Source organism: Onychostruthus taczanowskii, unplaced genomic scaffold, assembly GCF_017590055.1.
Source record: "Onychostruthus taczanowskii isolate IOZ18803 unplaced genomic scaffold, ASM1759005v1 scaffold33, whole genome shotgun sequence".
Classification (NCBI taxonomy): domain Eukaryota; kingdom Metazoa; phylum Chordata; class Aves; order Passeriformes; family Passeridae; genus Onychostruthus; species Onychostruthus taczanowskii.
In genome coordinates, this window is record NW_024500683.1 from 2,776,409 (window position 1) to 2,796,483 (window position 20,075).

Sequence of the window (20,075 nt, forward strand, 5' to 3'; positions counted from 1 at the left end):
CGCGGAGCGGGCAGAGGCGGACGCCGCCAGCCCCGAGCAGGTACCGGCAGCGCCGGACGCGGCCCCGCCTCGCCCTGCCCTGCCCGCGGGCCCGGCGGCCGAGCGGGACGGACGGACCGGAGCCGAGCCGAACCGAACCGAACTGAACTGAACCGAGCCGGGCCGGGCCGAGCCGCGGGCCGGGCAGCCCCGCTCCCGCTGCTCTGCGGCACTCGGGGGCCCGAGTGCTGCCGGCGGCACCTGCCAGCGGCCGGAGCGGCTGGGGTAACCCGCGCTGCATCTCCGCTGAGGACGAGCCCGGTTTTATCTCCCCCCACCCCTCCCCTGTCATTATTGGGAGAAAATCGAGGCCTTGGTGTCGTTGACATTCCCGTTGCTGCTGTTTCCAGGGAAGGCTGTGTTTTAAATTAAATGGAGCATTTAACGTGGCCTCTTCATTAAACAGGATAAAAATCTAAATATTTGATCTTATGAGGCAATGGAATTGTGACTCCTCGGTGGGTGTGACGAATTTTCAGAGCGAGTTTCTCTTCTTTAGGAAGCTTTGTAAATGCCGAGCTTAAAGAAATAAAGTGTTCTTTTGACAATAATTTTATTTGAGTTAGAATACCACGTAGGGTGGAGCAGCTGGGTCTTTTTTTAGGTTTCTAGATATATCGTGTTTTGGTTCAGAGACCAAACAAAATTAAGTTAGCCTAAGTGTCTTTCCCTTTTCTGCTTGTTACTTGGCGATACTAGTCCCGGATAACCGAGTGTCAAGGGGTGTGTCTTCTTCAACTGAGTTTTGTCTGCAGGTATGGTCAGAGCTGGTTTTGTGAAAGGAGGAAGGAACGTAATTAATGTACAGTTGATAAGCCATGTATGGGCAATGAGAATGGCAAATGCCCAGTGTAGTCCCAGATAACTTCCTCTTTTAAGCTCAACTTTAACCTATTACATGTGTATTGCAAGGAGTAGAATTAAGTATTGTTAGTAACTATTTTCCACAGGGTGCAATAGTAGCAGTAGCAATTAAGTCTATGTACCCGACTTTTTTTTTTTTTAATAATATTATTTCCTCCTCAGAATTAGTGGTGTCTCTGTGTTTCTGCATTTTCAAGTTCAGTTACTTATTTCACCTTGTATTAGCACTTGCCAGATTCCTTTGAAGTCTTGCATTTAGAAATGGCAATCAGACTGCTGATTTAGCTCAAATTCAGCCTCATTGGAAGGACAATTCTTAGTCTTGCTTTTGTATTTCAGATTAATTTTTTTAACTTAGGTTTAAAGTGTGTTGTGTAAGTATTGAGCAGGGAGATTTGCAGTGTTTGAGCAAACAGTAGACAAATATGTGCACTTACATTTGTTTACATTGCTGAAATCTATAAGGAAAAGTAATTATTTTAATATTATACAAGTATGCTATTTAGGGGGTTTGTGTATGATGATTATCTGCTTTCTAACTGTTTCAGAGTGGTGATGGAACTGAGCTGACAGCCAAGCCAAAGAGAAGCTTCTATGCAGCAAGAGATTTATACAAGTACCGACACCAGTATCCAGTAAGAACATTTTATGGTTTAAAATTGCCTTTTCAGTAAAAAAACATTCTTAAACCTTTGTGTTGAACAATAAGTACAAGAAATGAGAACCAAAAAGCTGATAGACAAACCAAAAAGCTGAGGCACAACATATGCGAGTGGGAGAAAAATAATGTCTTTTCATCCCGGGCAAACATGCAAGCACGTGATATGTGTAAGCCTGGGAACTGTGATAGGAGCCCAGGAAAAGGCTTGTGCCTTGGATATCAAAGATGATAGATCATAGAGTTTGCCTGACTGATTATTTGTCTCTGAAGTTCCTTCAGAGGCTGAAAGGGGAGGGTGCTGCTATTCTTGCCGCTGCCTCAGTAGGAGAAGGTACCAACCAGAAAAAATTTTCAGATCCTTAAACTTAGTCTTTAAGTGCATTAGTAGAACTCTGTGGTTCCTAAAACTCTGAAATCTTTTACCCTTAAATTATTCAAAGAGCCCAATATCTCTTTCTGGGTAGTCTTGGTAGGTTTTTGTAGGCTGATAATGTCCTGTTTCCTTTCTTTTAGCAGAACTTTAAAGATCTTCGGTATCAAAATGACTTGTGCAATCTCCGGTTTTACAAAAATAAAATCCCATTTAAACCTGATGGTGAGTAATCTGTAACAATAACAGTGATAACAAAAAAATGCTCACTAATGATAGTAGCAAATTGAAACAGTGGTGATAATTGAGGCAGATTAAAGGTGCATAGTAATATACTGCAGAACATGAACCTCCCATGCTGGAGTAGCACATGGATAACACGAGAGCAGTTTGTGCTTAAAACAGAGTTAGCTTTCACTCTAGGAAGGTGGTGCTTTTCTTAGACATTATCAGCATGAAGTAGTGCAAGGCATTGTTAGTACCGCTGTTTGTGGCAGTACCTTTTATTAAACAAAGATAAAATTCTTCCACTATATTGCACAAACTTGCTGTTTGAATAGGAGTGGCAGCGATCTATGGGTGTTATCCCTAGAACTGTGTAAGGGGAAAAAAATGTGCTTTAATCTTGTGTGAGATTATTGTAATACCAATAATAAAGCCATTTCTCAGTGTCCCTAGTAGTTCTGGTAGTGGAGCAGGAATCTCATATGCTCATATGCAGCATTCTGCACAAACACAGGAGAAGCTGAAAGATGACAAGCCCTACTCTAGAGAGTTTGCAGTTGACGTATGAGACAATAGGATAGCAGACAGATGGGGAAGCAGGAGGAGGCAATAAAGCAGTCTTGGTTAGGGTGATAGACAGGAGTCTCAGCACATGAGAGCTTAGCCATTAGCAAAAAAGACAAACTGAAGGCCAAAAATAAGACTTTCTGAGTTTTAAGAGGATGATGACAAGGTTACTTTGAAGGTATTTGCCAAAAAATCCTCTCAGCATGAGAGCAGCTTGGTAGGAAATAGTGAAGTGCATGTTGGAGTGCAGAAGGAGTGAGATGTGTAGGCTGCCTCTGAGGCAGGATCCTGTTGGAAGCAGGATCAGTCTCATAGCAACAAATGGTTTCTGATAAGGTAGTGAGGGACAGGTCACAAAGGCTTTGGAAGTTGAAGGTGTATTGTTTTTGTTTGATGTAACAGAGCAGGGTTTCACAGTGGCAGAATGTGAAACAAAAAAAAACGGGTCAGTATAAAAAAATAACAGTCTAGAAGGATGATCTTCCCAGCATTCAGGGTAGCTGCATTCAGCAACATTTAGGGTAGGTGTGAGCATGACAAGAAAGCACTTTTCAAGGTCAGGGAAATAAAAGTCGAGATGCAAAGTGTGTGAGTTTAGATAGGAGGCTGGATGGAAGGGAATGTTACACAGAAGGTTGTAAAAATGTACACACAGGAAAGTTAAAGATGAGAACTGTTTGTAGACAAGATAGCAGTAATACCCTTAGCAAGTGAGACGATAACTCAGGTTGTAAAAGAAAGATAAGACTTTTGCTTTAGCCAACTTGTGCTTTATCTAGATACCCATAGGCAGATGCTTTTAGTCAGTTTTAGCTTGACTGCAAGAAGAGGTGAGTCTGGGAATTGCCAGTAAAGAAGTAGCAGATTTGGGAGGCATTACATAGAGAACAGATATAGAAAGAAAGCTAATGGCAGTGAGGTCTGTGTGAACCTGGGGACCATATGGCTCTGAAACTAAAAGACAGAAAATGTTGTGGGGAAGAACTCCTTTAAAGTCCAAAATGAAGGAGCAGTTCAAGAGGATTAGCTATAAGAAGAGATAGTCATGAAAGCTGTAGGAGGGCTTCCCTCCCAAAATTTATAAAGAATTACATTTCTCTTAGTATTCTAGGAGAAAACTGCAGTTAGTAATGTCAAAGGGAGCTGATAAGCCATGGAGGCTGACGTGTTGTTGGCTGTGAGCTCTGGTTATGCAGAAGTTTGTATTGAGAATGGCAAAGAGTAACCACCACCTTGACCCAAGTCTGTGGATCTGTGAGAGTGTTTGGAGGGAGTCTTAGCTACCAGATTTAGGACTGAAATACTGGAGAATGTTGTTAAAAAATCCCAAAACATTTCTAGTGCAATACTAGATCTGAAATTCAGTTCCATGACCTACAGATTTAGCTTGTGGTTCTGGACCAGAGCTGGCCTGCTTGTCTCTCTGCCCTGGGACTGAGCACAAGTTTTCCAATACTTGAAACACAGGTTGGATACAATGCAGTGATGGTGAAGGTCCTCTTTCCAAGGTCCTTTTCCAGCTTTGCGTACACTGGAAACCCCATGCACTTAGCAGCCCCTTAGACTAGCTGCTTTCTTTACTTCTTAAATAAAAGTATCAAATGTGTCCTTCTTTGCCATTGAGACCCAAATGGAAATTTTCACTGGGTGAAAAGGCATCTTAAATGTATAGTAGGAGACGATATACATGGGGCTTTGGGTTTTTTAGGTTGCTCCTGTGCAATTTGGGAGATGCTGTGCAACAGTGCTGAAATTGTTGTTGGTTTCAGAATAGAAACAGATGAACACAATGCTGGAACATGCTGAACATTCATGGAAAGATATTGTACAGATTTGGGAACAAGGATCGTCCTTTTCTGTACTTTGTATATCCCTGTAGTACCTGGAAAAGTGCCCTGGCCCATGACTGAATTTTCCTGAGCGCAGTCTCAGTGTTGTGCTTGGCCAATATTAATTGGGAAAGACTTCCCAATCCTAGTGATATTTGCAGCTGTAGAGATCCCTGGTATGGGAGATTTCCTAAAGAGTTGTCTTTGTTCTATGAAGATTGGATGGATGGATGGATGGATGGATGGATGGATGGATGGATGGATAGACAGATAGATAGATGGATAGCTGCAGAGTTTTGTCTTGTAAAGGCAATGACAGGTGATTCACAGTGCAGTGTTTTATGGGAGAAGTTTGTTAATTCCCAGTCAGTGTGATAAAGGGATCCATGACATGAGAACTCTTGGATATAGTTTACATAGGTTGCTGCCACATACCTTCACTTGTAGATAACCCAGTATAAGTCAGTTGCTTTTGTTTATATTGACATTTTATACGTACCTTATTTTTTTAATTAAGTTTTAGTAACTAAATTAGTTTTGAATTAAAATTAATTTATTTATGGCTGCAATAGACCTTATTTCACATAGTATATGAAAGACAATTAAAGTATGTGTTCTATAATTATTTTAACATGCATGTTCTTTATGTAGCTGAGTGCTGATTTTGATGGCTATCTAACAGTTTTTCAAATTATTTTTATGCAGGGGTTTATATTGAAGAAGTACTAAATAAATGGAAAGGAGACTATGAAAAACTGGAACATAACCACACTTACATACAGTGGTTGGTCAATTATTACCTATTTCTGTTTGAAAGCATTATTTGATTAAGTGTTCTTATACTGAGCCATAATGCACTTCTTCTTTTAACAGGCTTTTTCCACTAAGGGAACAAGGTCTGAACTTCTATGCTAAAGAATTAACTACATATGAAATTGAGGTAATTCAAATTGATCTCCATACAAACCATCACAGTAATTTTAACACATAATTGCTTTTTGTTATGTAGAGTTGTCTTACACGATGCAGAAGTACTTTCTTTAGTGCTATTAAGAATTTTGGACATATTCTTTGTCCATTAGGAATTCAAGAAAACAAAAGAAGCCATTAGAAGATTCCTTTTGGCTTACAAAATGATGTTGGAGTTTTTTGGAATAAAACTAATTGATAAAACTGGAAATGTAGCACGAGCTGCTAACTGGCAAGAAAGATTTCAGCATTTGAATGAGTAAGTAATGACATGCACTTCACTTGCTAGAATTGCTATAGAATCTCTTTATCCTTTTGTTTTCTACAGAAAGCAAAGAGATTTTTTCCAAAGACTGCCAGGAAAAAAAAAGAGAAAAATAAATAGTTGATGCCTAGTTTGTGCCTCTTTCTGTATGTTCCTCCTTCCCCTTTTTTTGATTGTTCTTCTCACCCATTGCCAGTTGGACTGACATGGTTAATTCCTTGAAAATACAACTTTAGATGGTGCTGAACAAGATCACAGCTCCAAACTAATTTGTCATGGTACTGAATTTGTTTTCACCCAATCCCAAAGTGCTGCTTCTCACTTAGGAAAAAAAAAGTGGCTTATCTTTGTATTTACATTTCTTTTTAAGAAAGATTAAATTCTCCACACCTGTATGAAGGTTAAGTAACAAGATTTCCCTCCCTCCTCAAAACATGAAATACTTTGTATTTAAGTGTTTTTAATTGAAATGCTGATTTGGAAAGTTTTAAACATGTTATGTCAAGCCTTGGCCTAGTGTTCAGCAAATTATATCAGTTGCTTTACATTGGTATTGTGTGGACCCTAAGTTTGCACTGAATTTTGTGTCATATAGATTAATTGTACCAAAGCCTCTTTTCAAATCTTGTCCTCATCTTCCTAATATCTGTGACCTTAGAGCTGGAGGAGGTTTTCTTGCAGCATTTTGTTCTCCTGTCATGCTAAAAGCTTGTAGGTACAATTGCTGATGGATTCCAGGTGAATAGTGGGAATAATGTGTTAGTAATTTTACATAAACATTATATGAGCCAATATGGGTGTGGGCTCAGACTCAGGCTACAGATAAAACAGGTTTTCAGGAAGCCCAAATGTTCCTGCATGCCTTCACTCCTGTTCTTTCCAGTGAGTAGCTTCAGTTTTAAGTCAGGATTTGGGACTCTCTTTACCTAATTTTATCCATGTAAAATTCAAACTGCAAAGTTTTACTGCATACTAAGGTGTGCTTTACAAGGGAAAGACCTTTTCACAAGCACTGGCAGAAGACAATTAGTTAATTTTCTCTTTGATATTTCCTACAACAGTGGGACTTACTCTCCAGAGGTGCCTGTTTTTCCCCCAGCACTGACTGCATCAATAGTGCAGGTGCTAGTCTAGACTGGAGACCCAGCTTTGAAATAACTTAAGTGAAGTGCAATGAGCCCTGTTCCATAGCTGCACTATAAATGCACTACAAACCCTTTTGTTTGCAAAGTGACTGGCTTTTCTCCCCAGAAGGAGAACAGCATAGAATCATTAAGGTTGGAAAAAAATCCTCTGAGATCATTGAGTCCAGTCTTTGACCAGCCATCACATATCAACTAAACCATAGCACTAAGTGCCACATTTGCTCATCTTTTGAACACTTCCAGGGATGGTGATTCCACCACTTCCCTGGGCAGCCTGTTCCAATGCTTAACCATTCTTTCAGGATAGAAAGTTTCCTCATGCCCAACCTGAACCTCAGCTTGGTGCAACCTGAGGCTGTTTCCCCTTGTCCTGTCACTTGTTGCCTTGCACAAGAAGCCGACCCCCCCTTGCCTCAGCCTCCTTTCAGACAGTGGTAGAGAGCAATGTCACCCCTTTGTTGCTCCAGAATAAAGAACCCCATTATCTTTAGCTGCTCCTCATAGGACTTACAGGTTCCAGACCCTTCACCATCTTTGTTGCCCTTCTCATACAGCAGAAGGAATCAAAATCAGTATGTTTGGTTTGCTTTCAGCTCTCTCCCCCAGTGCTTTTTACAAACACTAATTTTCACTCACAACATCCCAGCAAAGGAGGTGCTAGGAAGCTTCAGCAGCTTTGAGAAAATATAGTGAGTCTGAAGTACATATCTGAAGTGATAAAAAGGACTGAGGAATTGCAGTTCCAGTTCTGTATTTGTAAAGTGGTTTGGTGTTTTTTCTGATTCAATAGAATTTCTTTTACCCATTTCTTTCAAAGGTCTCAACATAACTACTTGAGAATCACTCGAATTCTGAAAAGTCTTGGTGAACTTGGATATGAGAGTTTCAAATCTCCACTGGTAAAATTTATTCTGCATGAAGCTCTTGTGGAAGATACCATTCCCAACATTAAGCAAAGTGCTCTAGAATATTTTGTGTATACTATTAGAGACAGAAGAGAAAGGAGGAAACTGCTGAGATTTGCCCAGCAACATTATACCCCCTCAGAGCATTTTATCTGGGGACCCCCAAGAAAACAGAAGTCAGAGGGAAGCAAAGCAAATAAAAAGCCAGCATCTCCAGTTTCTATTCCCAGCAGTCATATTTCTAAGCATAAGAAACCAAAAGAGCCTAAGAATACATCAGCAAGTGGAAGCTCAGCTGGTAAAATAACTGAAGAAAGAAAGGCAGAATTCACAAAAAATGGGGAAGAAAATGATCAGGATGAACAAGAAGTGAACTGTGATGCTGTTAGGCAGAACAACAGTGAAAAGAACAGTGACATTGATACCAGTCAACTTTCAAAGTCAGAAGAAATTAATGATAATTCAGACAGAAAGGAGGATGCTTCTTATTCCAAAAAAGATGATGAAAATCTAAACGATGACTGTGGAAATCACCCAGGCATTATAGAGGAAGATTTATGTAACACTGAGAATACTTCAAATGACCCATCAGCAGATCTACAAGATAATCTTGATAAGGATGCACTTTTAGGGGGAACCACCACAAAAACTAAGGATGAGCTCAAACCATGAGTCTGATATTTAAACAAATCTTTGTTTCACTTTGAATGAAGCAAATTATTCATTGCTTCTTAATTTTGATTGAAATTTCCATCTAATGTTAGTTTACAAGACTATGCTTGTTGCAAATGCATCAGATAAGGCTTCTGTTAGGTTAATGAGTTTTGGTTTTTTCAACCTCAGTTTATCAGCAGTCAGCCAGGTGTGTCTCTTTAAAACAATCATGCATATTGAAAGCTAAGAAGTTCATTATCTTTTCCAGACAGATTGCAGAGAAAAGCTTATCTACTTTTTAAAATTCATCCAGTATTGAAAAAAAAAAAAATAAAAGTGTAACAACTAAAATGCCTTGGAACATCAAAATTTTTAAGTTTGCTTTAAGTTTTGTTTTCCATTTAGGCAATTACTAGAAATTATTTCAAAATTATTTCAAATTATTTCAAAACCACAGTTTTTTTACCCTAGTGGTGATTTTTTTTAGGAACTGTGGTCATGATTAATAGCGGTATTTGCACAGTATCTTTTGCTTAGATTAGCATCTTTGTTGGAGGCACTTAACAATGGATAGCATGTATCATGTCCTGTACAGCTGGGAATCACTGTACATTGTATAAAAGTTTTAGCTTACAAATCCTTACAAAGTTTTAACTTATGAATCAAATTTAACTTAAAAAGCTGTATCCACAGCTTTTGGATACAAGGGACATTGCGCTTTAGACTTCTTTTATTCCCTGTTAAATTCTCCCTTCTCTTGACTCATTTGTTACAACTCATCTGGGGAGAGGGATCTCTTTGATCTCTCAGATTTGGTCTCAGTTTGAAAGCTCTCTGCTACTCAGCTGCAGTAAGATGACTGCCCCAGCTGGGTTCAGCACCTGGAAAGCCTCTGGACAGCTGAAAAACAGTCTCGTTACCACAGAGCACTGCCTTATCAGCAAAGCCATCAGAGAAAAGGTCACCAGGCATGGCAAGTTGTGTCTTACTTGAACTTCAATGTTTCCTGGCCAGTTTTGGGTAGAATCTGCGCAATGAAGTCACCTGTTGCTGGTCTCAGAGACAAAGGCAGTCCTGATACTTCTTTCCAGACGTCTGTTTCCTCTCTTTGCTCTCTTATCATAAGTCTCACAGTTTTATGTTATTTTGATAAGCAATGTAAACTTAAGGCAGGCCAGTCTGTTGGCTGGGCTGGAGCCCCACAAGTAGGATTTTCACAGTTAAGATCTTTCCCAGCTTCTACCAAAGAACTGTGTGCTCTCCTTGAGTAGCTTCTTCTGATTTTCTGCTGTTCAAGTCAAATGGTAGTACCCAGCAAGTCAGTTGTGCAGAATATGAATTAAAAAATAATGCAGGTGAAAGTCACACTTCCTACAGTTCTAAAATACTCTAAAACTTCTGTATGTATTTTCTGTTTAAAAGTGTACATATTATCCACTGCCTTTAATGTATTGCTGATTAAATGTTACGAGGCAAGAGGCTGACTAGAGCTTCAGCGTCAAAATGCTACATGACTTTATTCAAGTCTTATAACTCTAAATGATGAAGTTTTCAGGGGTTTCAGAGCATAGACAAAATGTCTTCTATTCTGTTTTGCTAATGCTGATCATGGCAATGCATCATCCATTTTTTTCTCCAGGTAGTGTTGGTTCTTGGGATCAAATAGAGTGGCAGTTAGGGATCTTGGCACTGTGGAAAAGGATCAGGCTCTTTCCATCCTAAAGAAGCAGAGAAGAAGGAAGATGTGTTTCTCCTTTTGTGGTGACTTGTGAGGAAAGGAACTTACATACCTGGATTTTTCTTTAGGCATTATTCAAGTAGGCATTAAGTTTGTCTGAGCAGAAATGCCCTAAAGAATTCCAGGCACTACCTTTTTAAGGCCAGAAAGATCCTGAGAAGCCTTTCACAATTCCCTGGACATGAACTGGGATCCCCTTGTTCGTGTTCGCCTCTGACCTTCAGAAAAAAAGGGAAGGAAGTGCTGTGATAAAACTGTGTAGTAAAGGACTCTGCCCCTCCACATGGAAAGGCAGGACACTTCATTTTCTTCCTATGACTTCTTCAGTCTTGAGTGCCTAACTGCAAACTTCATAGAGTTGTTCTTATATAGTTATTTTTTGAGTATCATAGGGGAAATGGATACCTTGTGTATAGGGAACATAACTATAGCATAAGAAGCTATACAAAGCCTTCAATTTATGAACTTTAGTGTTAATTTTAAACACTTTACAGAAAATGTGGAGTATTGACATGAAATAAGGGATGACAGAGGTGTTATTATCTTTATAGTGTCATTTGATTGACCTCAGGAGATCTTTTGTCTACTGAATAAAAAAAGAGAAATCTTGCCCTGATTTTAAACAAAGTTCTTGGGATGTGCATCCAGAAGATTACTCTGCAGTATTCCATTATCATGACATATCTCTCACTTAAACATGCTTACTGGTTCAATGTTCATAATTAAGTACTTAAAATACTTTTAATCTGACTGATTAATCTGCATTAATATGCATTAAGGGGCCAGGGTATCTGAAAATATTGTCAAGAACTTTGGTACTTACACCTCTATTAACTCTGCAATGTTTTTTGGGGTTTTTTTTTAGTCTGCAACACAATATATTCTCTCAATTTTCATAGAAGAGTAGTGGCATATCAGTTGCCTACAAAGACCTATGGGGACTATGTAAGTGAGGGTTTTTGTGTTAGGTGGGCTCCTGCACTCTCTAATCCTTGTTTTACAGTTTTATCAACAGAATTACTCCCAAGGGACACTTCAGCTTTAACTAACAAATTTTCCTTTATATAAAACGTGACAGTTTATCATTCTTTTCGTGGAGGAAATGTTTCTTCTGAGTTTGCAAGTACTTAAAAGAAGGGTTTATTGCAGGGCAATCATACAGCATAGTGTCCCATTGAGATTTGTGAGGATCAAGTGGGTGCACTGTATGCATTTTTGTTACAGAATCATGGCCTTAGCAACCAGAAGCACTCTGTGCTTGAAGTTTCTAAGTATTGGTTTTCAGGTTTACAGTATATGTACAATATATGCGTGTGTTGAAATGATTGTATTCTCATAGATGCCAGTACATAGTTGGTTAACCATCGCTTCAGTAACTGAGGGTGTGCAAAGAAAGCCAAGTCATTTGCTTACTGTTAAATTTCTTTTTGTCTTGCTATTTGCTTAAGTATTCAGGGATTTCTGTGTACTTACTACAATAGTGTATTTTGGCCCAGTGTTAGACTAGAATCTGAGCTGTTCATGTGTTAATTGAACAGAACCTTCCATATGAAGGTTCTTCCCAAGTGCGTACATCTGAGTAGCCTCTGGTACTGTTAAGTGGGAGTAGTGTGTACATGCACATACCTGTGAATTTGATTTTAAGGATCTTATGGCGAGGGGATATGAATGTGCAACTCGGAACAATGCTACTGAGTACACAGATGAGTACACACAAGGCAGTCATACAAATCATGCAAAAATGCAGCACTTTAAGGTTAGTTACAGCTCTGTGCCCTACTATGCCAGACACAAGTGTGCCTCAGTACCTGATACTGTGTTGGTATAGAGACTGAAGGCTTGGGTACATGAGGTGTGCAGCACAGACCATTCAGAGCAGAAGAGTAGTTACATCTGTCCACGTATCTAGGAGCAGGTCCGAGGTCTTTATGTTCATGTTGCTCAAATAAAATCTTGAAGGATGCTAAAAATAAGTGCAATAATCCTTTGAGAGCTGTTCCCTGGCTTGGGTCAGCTCCTCAGTTTCCTGCTCTAAGATTGCAGCACTCTAATATATTAGGTATTTGTATAATCATTGTTAATATTTCATGTAACCTAGTGTAAGCCTCCCTGAACTATTCCAGGATAATTCTAATAATCTGCAGTTGCATATATCTGTACTATAAACAGAAGGTTTACAGACCTTAAAAGCTTTGTACAATATTGATGGATGATCCAATGAGGTAAGACAAGTGACATTTGCTGGATTTAAACAGAAAACAGCTCTTGTTTGTTTTTAAATAAAATGTATGTCTATCTGTTTAATTGAGAGGTTATTTTACCCCTTTCTTCTTCTGACTGTTGTGATGGTACTGATCACAATTTACAGTTATATATGTTTAGGTGAAAATGTAATTTTTTACACCACACTTTTGCAGGTAACATATCATATTGAATTTCCTTGACAAAAGCTGTATTTATGAATAAGATGCAAGTATGTGAAGCAAGTTTTTCCATTAATAAAAGTGTGACAATATCACGCTGATGGATGTATGTTGTCCTCAGAATTGCCAGTGGGGATCAGAACCAAAGATGTTTCTAGCCTTGTGTCTGCCTCCAGTGCTGGCCACCAAAAGATGCTGTGACACAAAGAAATTATACAGTGACCCCATTTTTCTCCAGGATTTTTTTGATTTTGAACTCATGGTTTCTTTCAGTATCGTCAATCTCTTGTGGCTGTGAGTTCCATGTTTTAATGATGTTTTGTGTGGAGAAGGTGATATTTTATTTGTCTCAGATCTGTTTATTAAAGAATTGCTACTGCATTTGAAGACAGTACTAAAAGTACTGTAAGATGAAGAGTAATCCACTTCAAATCAGTTTTTAAATGCCATGAGAGATTTTAATGACAAAATACCTGCTTAGGCAGAAAATGTCCCATGTTTCTTCTGCTTTTAGGCAGAAGATGTCTGCTTAGGCAGAAACTTGTCCTAAGTTGAAGACAGTGCTACCTTACCTGTTCCTTCTGAATACCTATTTGCACATAAATCCTTTTGTAGACTAGTGCTAAAAGTGTAAACTAAGTGCTAAAAGTCAGATTCCAACTGCAGAACAGGGTTGATTTATTATTTTCTTACCTGTGTAAAAACGAAATCAGTCAAATGGAAAACCTATTCCTAGCCCACGTACGAGTGAGCTACCTCTGGATTTGGAGCAACGAGCATCAATAAATCTAACATTGTGATCATGTAGAAGATGGAAATCATTCCACATTTGGTAATTTGTTTTGATACTTGTTCGCGGTTAGAATTGCAATTGGAGTAACTGGTCAAAAGGTATTTTTATGGCTGTCAGAGTCTGAAAATGGGTCAAAAAAGGCTTAAGCATGTACAACCCCCCTCAATTCACATTATGGTCAACACCATGGTTTCACTATTGACAGATATTTAGATGCAACAAGGGGAGTGCGCATTGTGTCTCTGTAATATCTTTGTGCTCAGTATTCGCTGTGAGCTGTTTCTTTTCTTGAAAACTGTGTTCCCTTTTCAGCCCTTGTTCTTAAGTACACTTAGTTAAGACCTTTGGTGAAAGCAAGAATTTACTTTAAAGAACAGGTTTATTACATGCTGTACGTAATAGACTACTAAAATGCAGTTCAAAAGCTATAGAGATCAATTCAATAGAGACCTCATTTCTTCTTAGAAATGTGGCTCTTTAATTCTACCACGCTTACAAGTTCAGTGGTGTATTCATCAGCTAAAGTTTATTGTGAAATATACTGAATGTACTTACTGCTGTGGCTAACCATGTGAAAATTATTGTTTTGCAGTGAAAAAGGTTATGGCACTTATATTTTTGGGATCTGCTGAAGCATGTTTGCTAATCATTAGTTGCTCTTTTTTTTTGTCTGTGTTTTAAGGTATTCCACGGTTGTTTGCCCTTTATGCAGTTTGATTTTGGCAACAGATGATTAAGTGTAGTTTTGCACTGATAAAATTTGAAAATATCATAGACTTCATTGTTGAAATGTATTCTAAGATAAAAGTGCAGTAAAAAGAAAAAACCCCAAAGCCCAACAATTTTTACTTGCAAAATGGAACAGCTCTGTGTCAATTTTTATGAATGGTCCTGCTCTCTTCTCCGTATTCCTTTGCAGTGTTTAATCACAGGATGCCATGCATGTTTGGTAGTACCAACACCATGTGTATGTGGTAGGAGTGGTAACCAGTTTCTGGATTTGTAATGCACTATAAAGATATATTTTATAATTCTGTACCTGTATGGCAGTGTTATGCCAAAAAAATTGTATAAACATAAAAAGCAATAGTTTATGTTGCTTACTGCTATGTTTTAAATAATTTGTAAAATTAAATACTTGGATTTCCTTTCAGGTAAATATATTTTTAATAACAGCAGCCAAAAACTCTGAACTAATAAAGCTTCTTTATTTAGCAGCATTGTTTTAGCAACATATACAAATATTGTGTAGCTCTAATAATGTGCAGTTGCTGTTTGGCGCTTGTTTGTAAAGTCTTCTGTAAATATATTAACACTTAAACGGAGGGAATTAAAGGCTCTGGTCCTTCTCTTTTTGTTGTCAGTGGCAAAATGACCATGGACAGTAGAGGAATGAGGGAAGGCCCAGAGTCAGCTTTTCTAAAAGTCCATGGTTCATTTTTTAAATAAAAAAATGTATACTATCAAAACACTGTTAACATTAAAGAGTAAAATGTCGCTATGATCATGCAGGCATAAACTGCCTGGAGCAGTCAAAACCAGGCTGCTGCTGCTTAAATGTAGCAGGGAAACATTTAACCTGCTGTTATTTTTTATCCTGTGCTGAAGCTGCAGGATTGGATGGCTTCAGTTCTGGATTTGCAGTAAGCTGTTAGTCACATGGTGTGAGTGCAGATGTATAAAGTTCTATAAAGGGCCCAGCAGATTTGGAAAGGGTTTCCTAATCTCACATGTTTCTTCTTAAAGAGGAGAAACAAGTTCTCCTCACACTGAAGGAGGACTTCCCATGTGGTCTGTGTCTCAAATCAAGCTTGGTGTTAAGATGGCTCTATAAACCTCCTTCTGTGATGTCGGGTCACCCAGGCTTGGCACTGAGCTCGTAGCCAATATCATTGGTTGTCAGTGTGTTTCTCTCCAGAAAACTCAATTACAGCTCCCTGAGGCAGCTGCTGTGGCTCATCTGCCTCTTGGCAGTCACCCTCCTCTGCCTGGGAGCGTGAACTGCACCAAAAAAGACAGGGCCCCTGTGGAAACACACAGCCTGATGTTGCAGGCTGAAGCACCTGCGACTCCAGACTTGGAGCGTCTGCAGTAAAAATGCTGCTCTTGTGTGAGCACAGACCCTCATGGGTGCCAGAGCCACTTGTGAAGTTTGTTTGGTGCTCATTCCAAGAGTAAGAGCTTAAACTGGTATCCCAAATTTAGCTGGCCCTTAGCTGAATTAAGCCTGAGCAGCTTCTGGAGGAGGTGCAGCAAGGGGCTGGTGAGCGCAGCGCCTGTGCCTTGCCCACTGCCTCCCCCTGGGACAGGCACCCGCAGGGAGCCCAGCCACACAGCCTGCCAGCTCGGGAGGGGAGCTGCCTGCCCTCCTGTATCTCTCAGGGCATCCACTCACCTCCTTTGCTTCATTTTGGGGGCTAAAATCTAGGGAATTTCCAGCTGCTGGAGTGATGGTGATGCACAGAGCTGAGTTCTGCACTGGAGGGGAGAGCACACAAGGAGGGACTGAAGTGGCAGGGCTTGTGTTTGAGCAAGGTGAGCTGGGAAGCACTTTTTTTATGCACAGAGCGGTGGTGGAGACAGCCAGAATTAATGGCAACTATCTCTGTGGTTTAGGGAGCTAAACCACAAAGTTTTGTTTTGAAATTGTTCCATTGAAATACTTTTCTAACAGAGCTATGCCATAAAACTGGGAGGAGAATGTTTTATTTTCATGATCTTGAGAAGGGTCTAAGACATCTATAAAGGCCACATTAATTGCAAAAATGTGATTTAGCTAACCAAACCTGGGAATACTCTTCTTAAAATTACATTTTAATTGATTTATTTTGCTTTGTTTGCCAGGGATGGGTAATAAACTGAAAGAAAAAATATTAAATATCTTTATTCTCTGTGGTTAATCAGGCCAAGTGTTATCCCTGCAAGGTTAAATCAGTAAGTACCACTGGAGAGTATCTGCAGTTTAAAAATAATCCTCCATGGAAGCAGTAAAAGCATCCACCAAGTATTTTGCAGTTAAATAAAGGCATCTAATGGCATTGCCTTTTGGGTGTTACATTCATGTATCTTCAGAGTTGCATTACATTGTAGACAAAACTTTAGCATGACTTTATTGACTCATCTGTACCTATAAGGGACCTGGAGCTTCAGCTCCGTGAAACCTGTTCTTTAAAAAGTGTCTCTGTTCAGTGGGGGCAGGTAGATGGGATGTTTAGAACACCGATGTGCCCTGCTCTGTGTGCGCCCTGGAAGGCTGGCACTCCTGGCTGGCACTCCTGGCTGGCACAGGCAGCCAGTCCTGCAGAGTCTGGGGCCGGGGTCATGGCCCTGCTCCCGCCTCTCCAGAGATGCTCTGATCCAACAGGTTCCATTGCCCCAAAAGGACATGAGCTGAAGATCTGACCTTCTCAGAGGGATCTGGTCAGGATCCAGGGCTGGGCTGGGGATTGTCCTGCCTCACCCCTGGGCTCTGATTCCTGAAGGCTGTTACGTGCCCTGTGAGTTTATTGACCTGTCCAAGAGCAATAACTTGCAGCAATTAATGGCAGCTTGGATCTTTCCTAATGTATAATTTTGGACTGCACCTTATGGGGTGAGGTTAAAAATAAAACTATTTTTCATAGTGAAAAGCAAATTCAAGAAGGTTTAATTAGGCCCAAGTATTTACCTTGTCTGATAAACTCGTAGAATGCTTCAAAAATATTTTTATATTGTATGTGCAACGCATTAGACATTTTTGCAGGAAATATTATATAGACATTGTAATTTTAGTCTTACTGAATGTGGGGAAATGTTTAAAATTCAACTGGCTCTTTCTATTTTTATTTAATGTATAAATCAGACATAATTCATGCATAGTTCCTTCCAGGTTTAGACATTTATTGAGCACTGTGTTATGGTTATAAACATTTTGTGACAGCTGTTTCAAATTTCAGAATAGAAAAGAAAAAAAAAAAAAAGAAACCTTACATTTTAATTTCTCCAATTTCCTCTAAAAGCTTACACAAGGAAGCCTTGAATTCTCAGCATCCAAACTGGCAGCTGAAATTAGAGCCTTGAATTACTTCTGAGAACTAGGACTTGGGATCTTCAGTCCTATATGGGATCCTCGGTCTGTTGTAAGCAGATCTGTAGTGCTTAGTTAACTGAAAATGCAGAAATTTAGTAGAATTGTTCAAAACTACAAGGCACCTAATGCTGATACTTAATATCAGGTGTTCTTGGGAAGTCTGTGAAGGGTTTTTCTGCATCAAGAGGAAGCTCAGAAGCAGTCTAGTTCTTCAGTCAGATTTGAAAAGATTAATATGGACCCCTTCTCTCTTTTATGGTAAAGACACTGTGATAATGGAAACTTTTTTTTTTTACAGTTTAAAATGTCAAAATAACCCCTTTGTTATGCTAGCACACATTAACAACATCCCCCTGCTCTGGTGCTTGCTTCTTGCTCCTCCTCAGTCACCACCATACCGCGCCCAAAGCTGGCGCTTCTCAGTGATCCTGCCCGGATCTGTGGGTAGCAGCACCATGGAGATGACCTGTGACTGGCACTGGTGGCCTGTGTCCTGCGTGGCCTCAGGCACTGCTGAGGGGATGATCACACCCCGCTCTTCAATGAGGAAAGCTATATCTACAGTAAGCATCTGGTTTTTCCTCTTCCTCCCCAAATTTGACCCTTTTGTAAGATTGAATTTTGAAGCAATTCCCAGAACTTGACCTCTTCCAAGGCTACACACTGCCTGGTCCTGGAGGGGACACTGCATCCCAGGCTGCAGCAGGTACCTGTTGCTTACTGTTCTTTCCTTGCTCAGCTTGCTCCCTTTTCCAAAGCACAAGCAGCTTCTCCCAGCTTCCCACATTGCCCTGTCCAATCGATAGGTAGCAGCCCATGTGTGCATTGTTTTGGGACATCTTTATTCAATCATTGTCCATATTTTCAAGGCCTTGGCTGTTATCCCACCTTTAGACCGTGCAGACACCTGGTGCTGAGCTCCGTTCACCCAGAGAGATGGTGACAAACGCGTGACCCTGTGCCAGGCGGTGCAGCCTTGCCGGCACTGAGGAGCAGCAAGAGAAGGGCACAATCCCTTGGGAAACAGAGAGCCCAGGCCAGGCCCAGCCTACACAGGGAGTACCATTGCTTCTAAGGACAGAGGTGGGAGGTTGCAACAATGAGCTTTCCTGTGGCTTTATATGGAATTTCCCAGAAGGCCACACTCAGGTATCAGAGTTTGTTTATGGTAATAGAGGCCCAGTGCCATAAAGCTGGCAAGAATATGTCCCAAAAGTGCTTTTTAGAAGCTTTTCACCACTTTGGATAAAATGCTGCTGACAACATTTCAATCTTGAAGTCTCCTGCAACCATCAGATAATTAAGAAATGTTGCTGAGTCACACCCTCTTAGCATAAGTGCCTCCCTGGGGCACGGCTGGGAACGCTGCTGCCTGTTTCAGATGTGTCCCCAAACACAGCAGATGTGGATGATTGAGTAACACACCCAGTGGCACATCCTCTGCTGACTCATTTGCTGCACTGCTACTGAGATAATAGGGCTCCTACCAGGTAAATTCAAGGCAGAGTTTGGACAGAACTTTGCAAAGATCTTTCAATAGAGACTCAGAAGAATGATAAATTTATATAGTAAAAGTCACACTGTAGTTCAAGGATCTTTACTGGAGAGAATCTTTCTCCTCTGGGACATGTTTGTTGAAGTTAGATGTAGGATGAAAGCTGTGGCAGGGACGACTCTCCCATTGGCACCTGAGTAAATCCCAGTGAGCATCATACACTTTTTTCAGAAATAATTTGGGAAATTATACAAACCCCAGTGTTTTGGTATAAGCAGATTGAGAACAAAGGTAAAAATAGGATTTTGCTGACTGAATCCTTTGGTATAAAATAAAAATATAGGATTTTAAAAATATCATATAAAATGTGAAATTTGTGACCAGATAATTCCAGTTTGGTGGTTGTCTTATCTATCAAGTGAAATGTTTCCAGCATCCCTGATATCCCACTTGTGGGCAGTCTCTGATGGTAAAATTTCAGTGCCAGGAGGCAGCTGGGAATTAAGGAAACATTTCAAGGTTCTACACAGGGGGATGCTGAGAAAGCAGACACAGAAAGGAGTGTATTGAATTGGAGAGTTTCTGACCCAAGGATATTTTATTTTTAAGTAACAGGTTGAGAATGAGAAGAGGAGCTTTCATACCATTGTGAGATGAGGTGTGTATAGACTAGAGGTGGGCACTCCCCTTCTCTCATACTCTCTTTCTCATCCACAACTGACTGGATATCATTGGCATGGAGATAAGTAGAAATGATGAGTGTTTCAAGAGGCCTATGTTGCATTTAATATTTGATGCATTTATGGATCTACAAATATAATTTTACCTTCTTGTAACTTGTACTTAAAGGTTTTATTCAAAAGTCCTGAGCCTACTTGAGCAGGATTTCTGCAAGGGTGGAAACTTGTAAACCCTAGCGGAACAAGCATCCTTATGATTCTTCATTGTTTGGTCCTGAATGCACCAACAGTCTCTGCAGTATTGCAGGAGGGGTTTGGCTGTCTGTGTTCAGTGCAGCCCTGACCCGTTGCAGTGCTGTAACGTGGGATCACACCACTGCAAAA

At 40.1% G+C, this 20,075-nt stretch overlaps 1 protein-coding gene across 1 annotated transcript in view; it reads left to right on the forward strand.

Moving 5' to 3' along the window:
- Positions 1-14,667, forward strand: part of OGFRL1 (opioid growth factor receptor like 1) — a 14,976-nt gene extending 309 nt beyond the window's left edge. Inside the window, 7 exon segments of the mRNA XM_041410598.1 lie at positions 1-40; positions 1,452-1,538; positions 2,078-2,159; positions 5,261-5,339; positions 5,429-5,495; positions 5,638-5,783; positions 7,752-14,667. The exon segment at positions 1-40 is cut by the window's left edge and continues 9 nt beyond it. Of these exon segments, the coding sequence (XP_041266532.1) occupies positions 1-40; positions 1,452-1,538; positions 2,078-2,159; positions 5,261-5,339; positions 5,429-5,495; positions 5,638-5,783; positions 7,752-8,511 (1,261 nt within the window). The 3' untranslated portion in view covers positions 8,512-14,667.
- Positions 14,668-20,075: the final 5,408 nt, after the last annotated feature.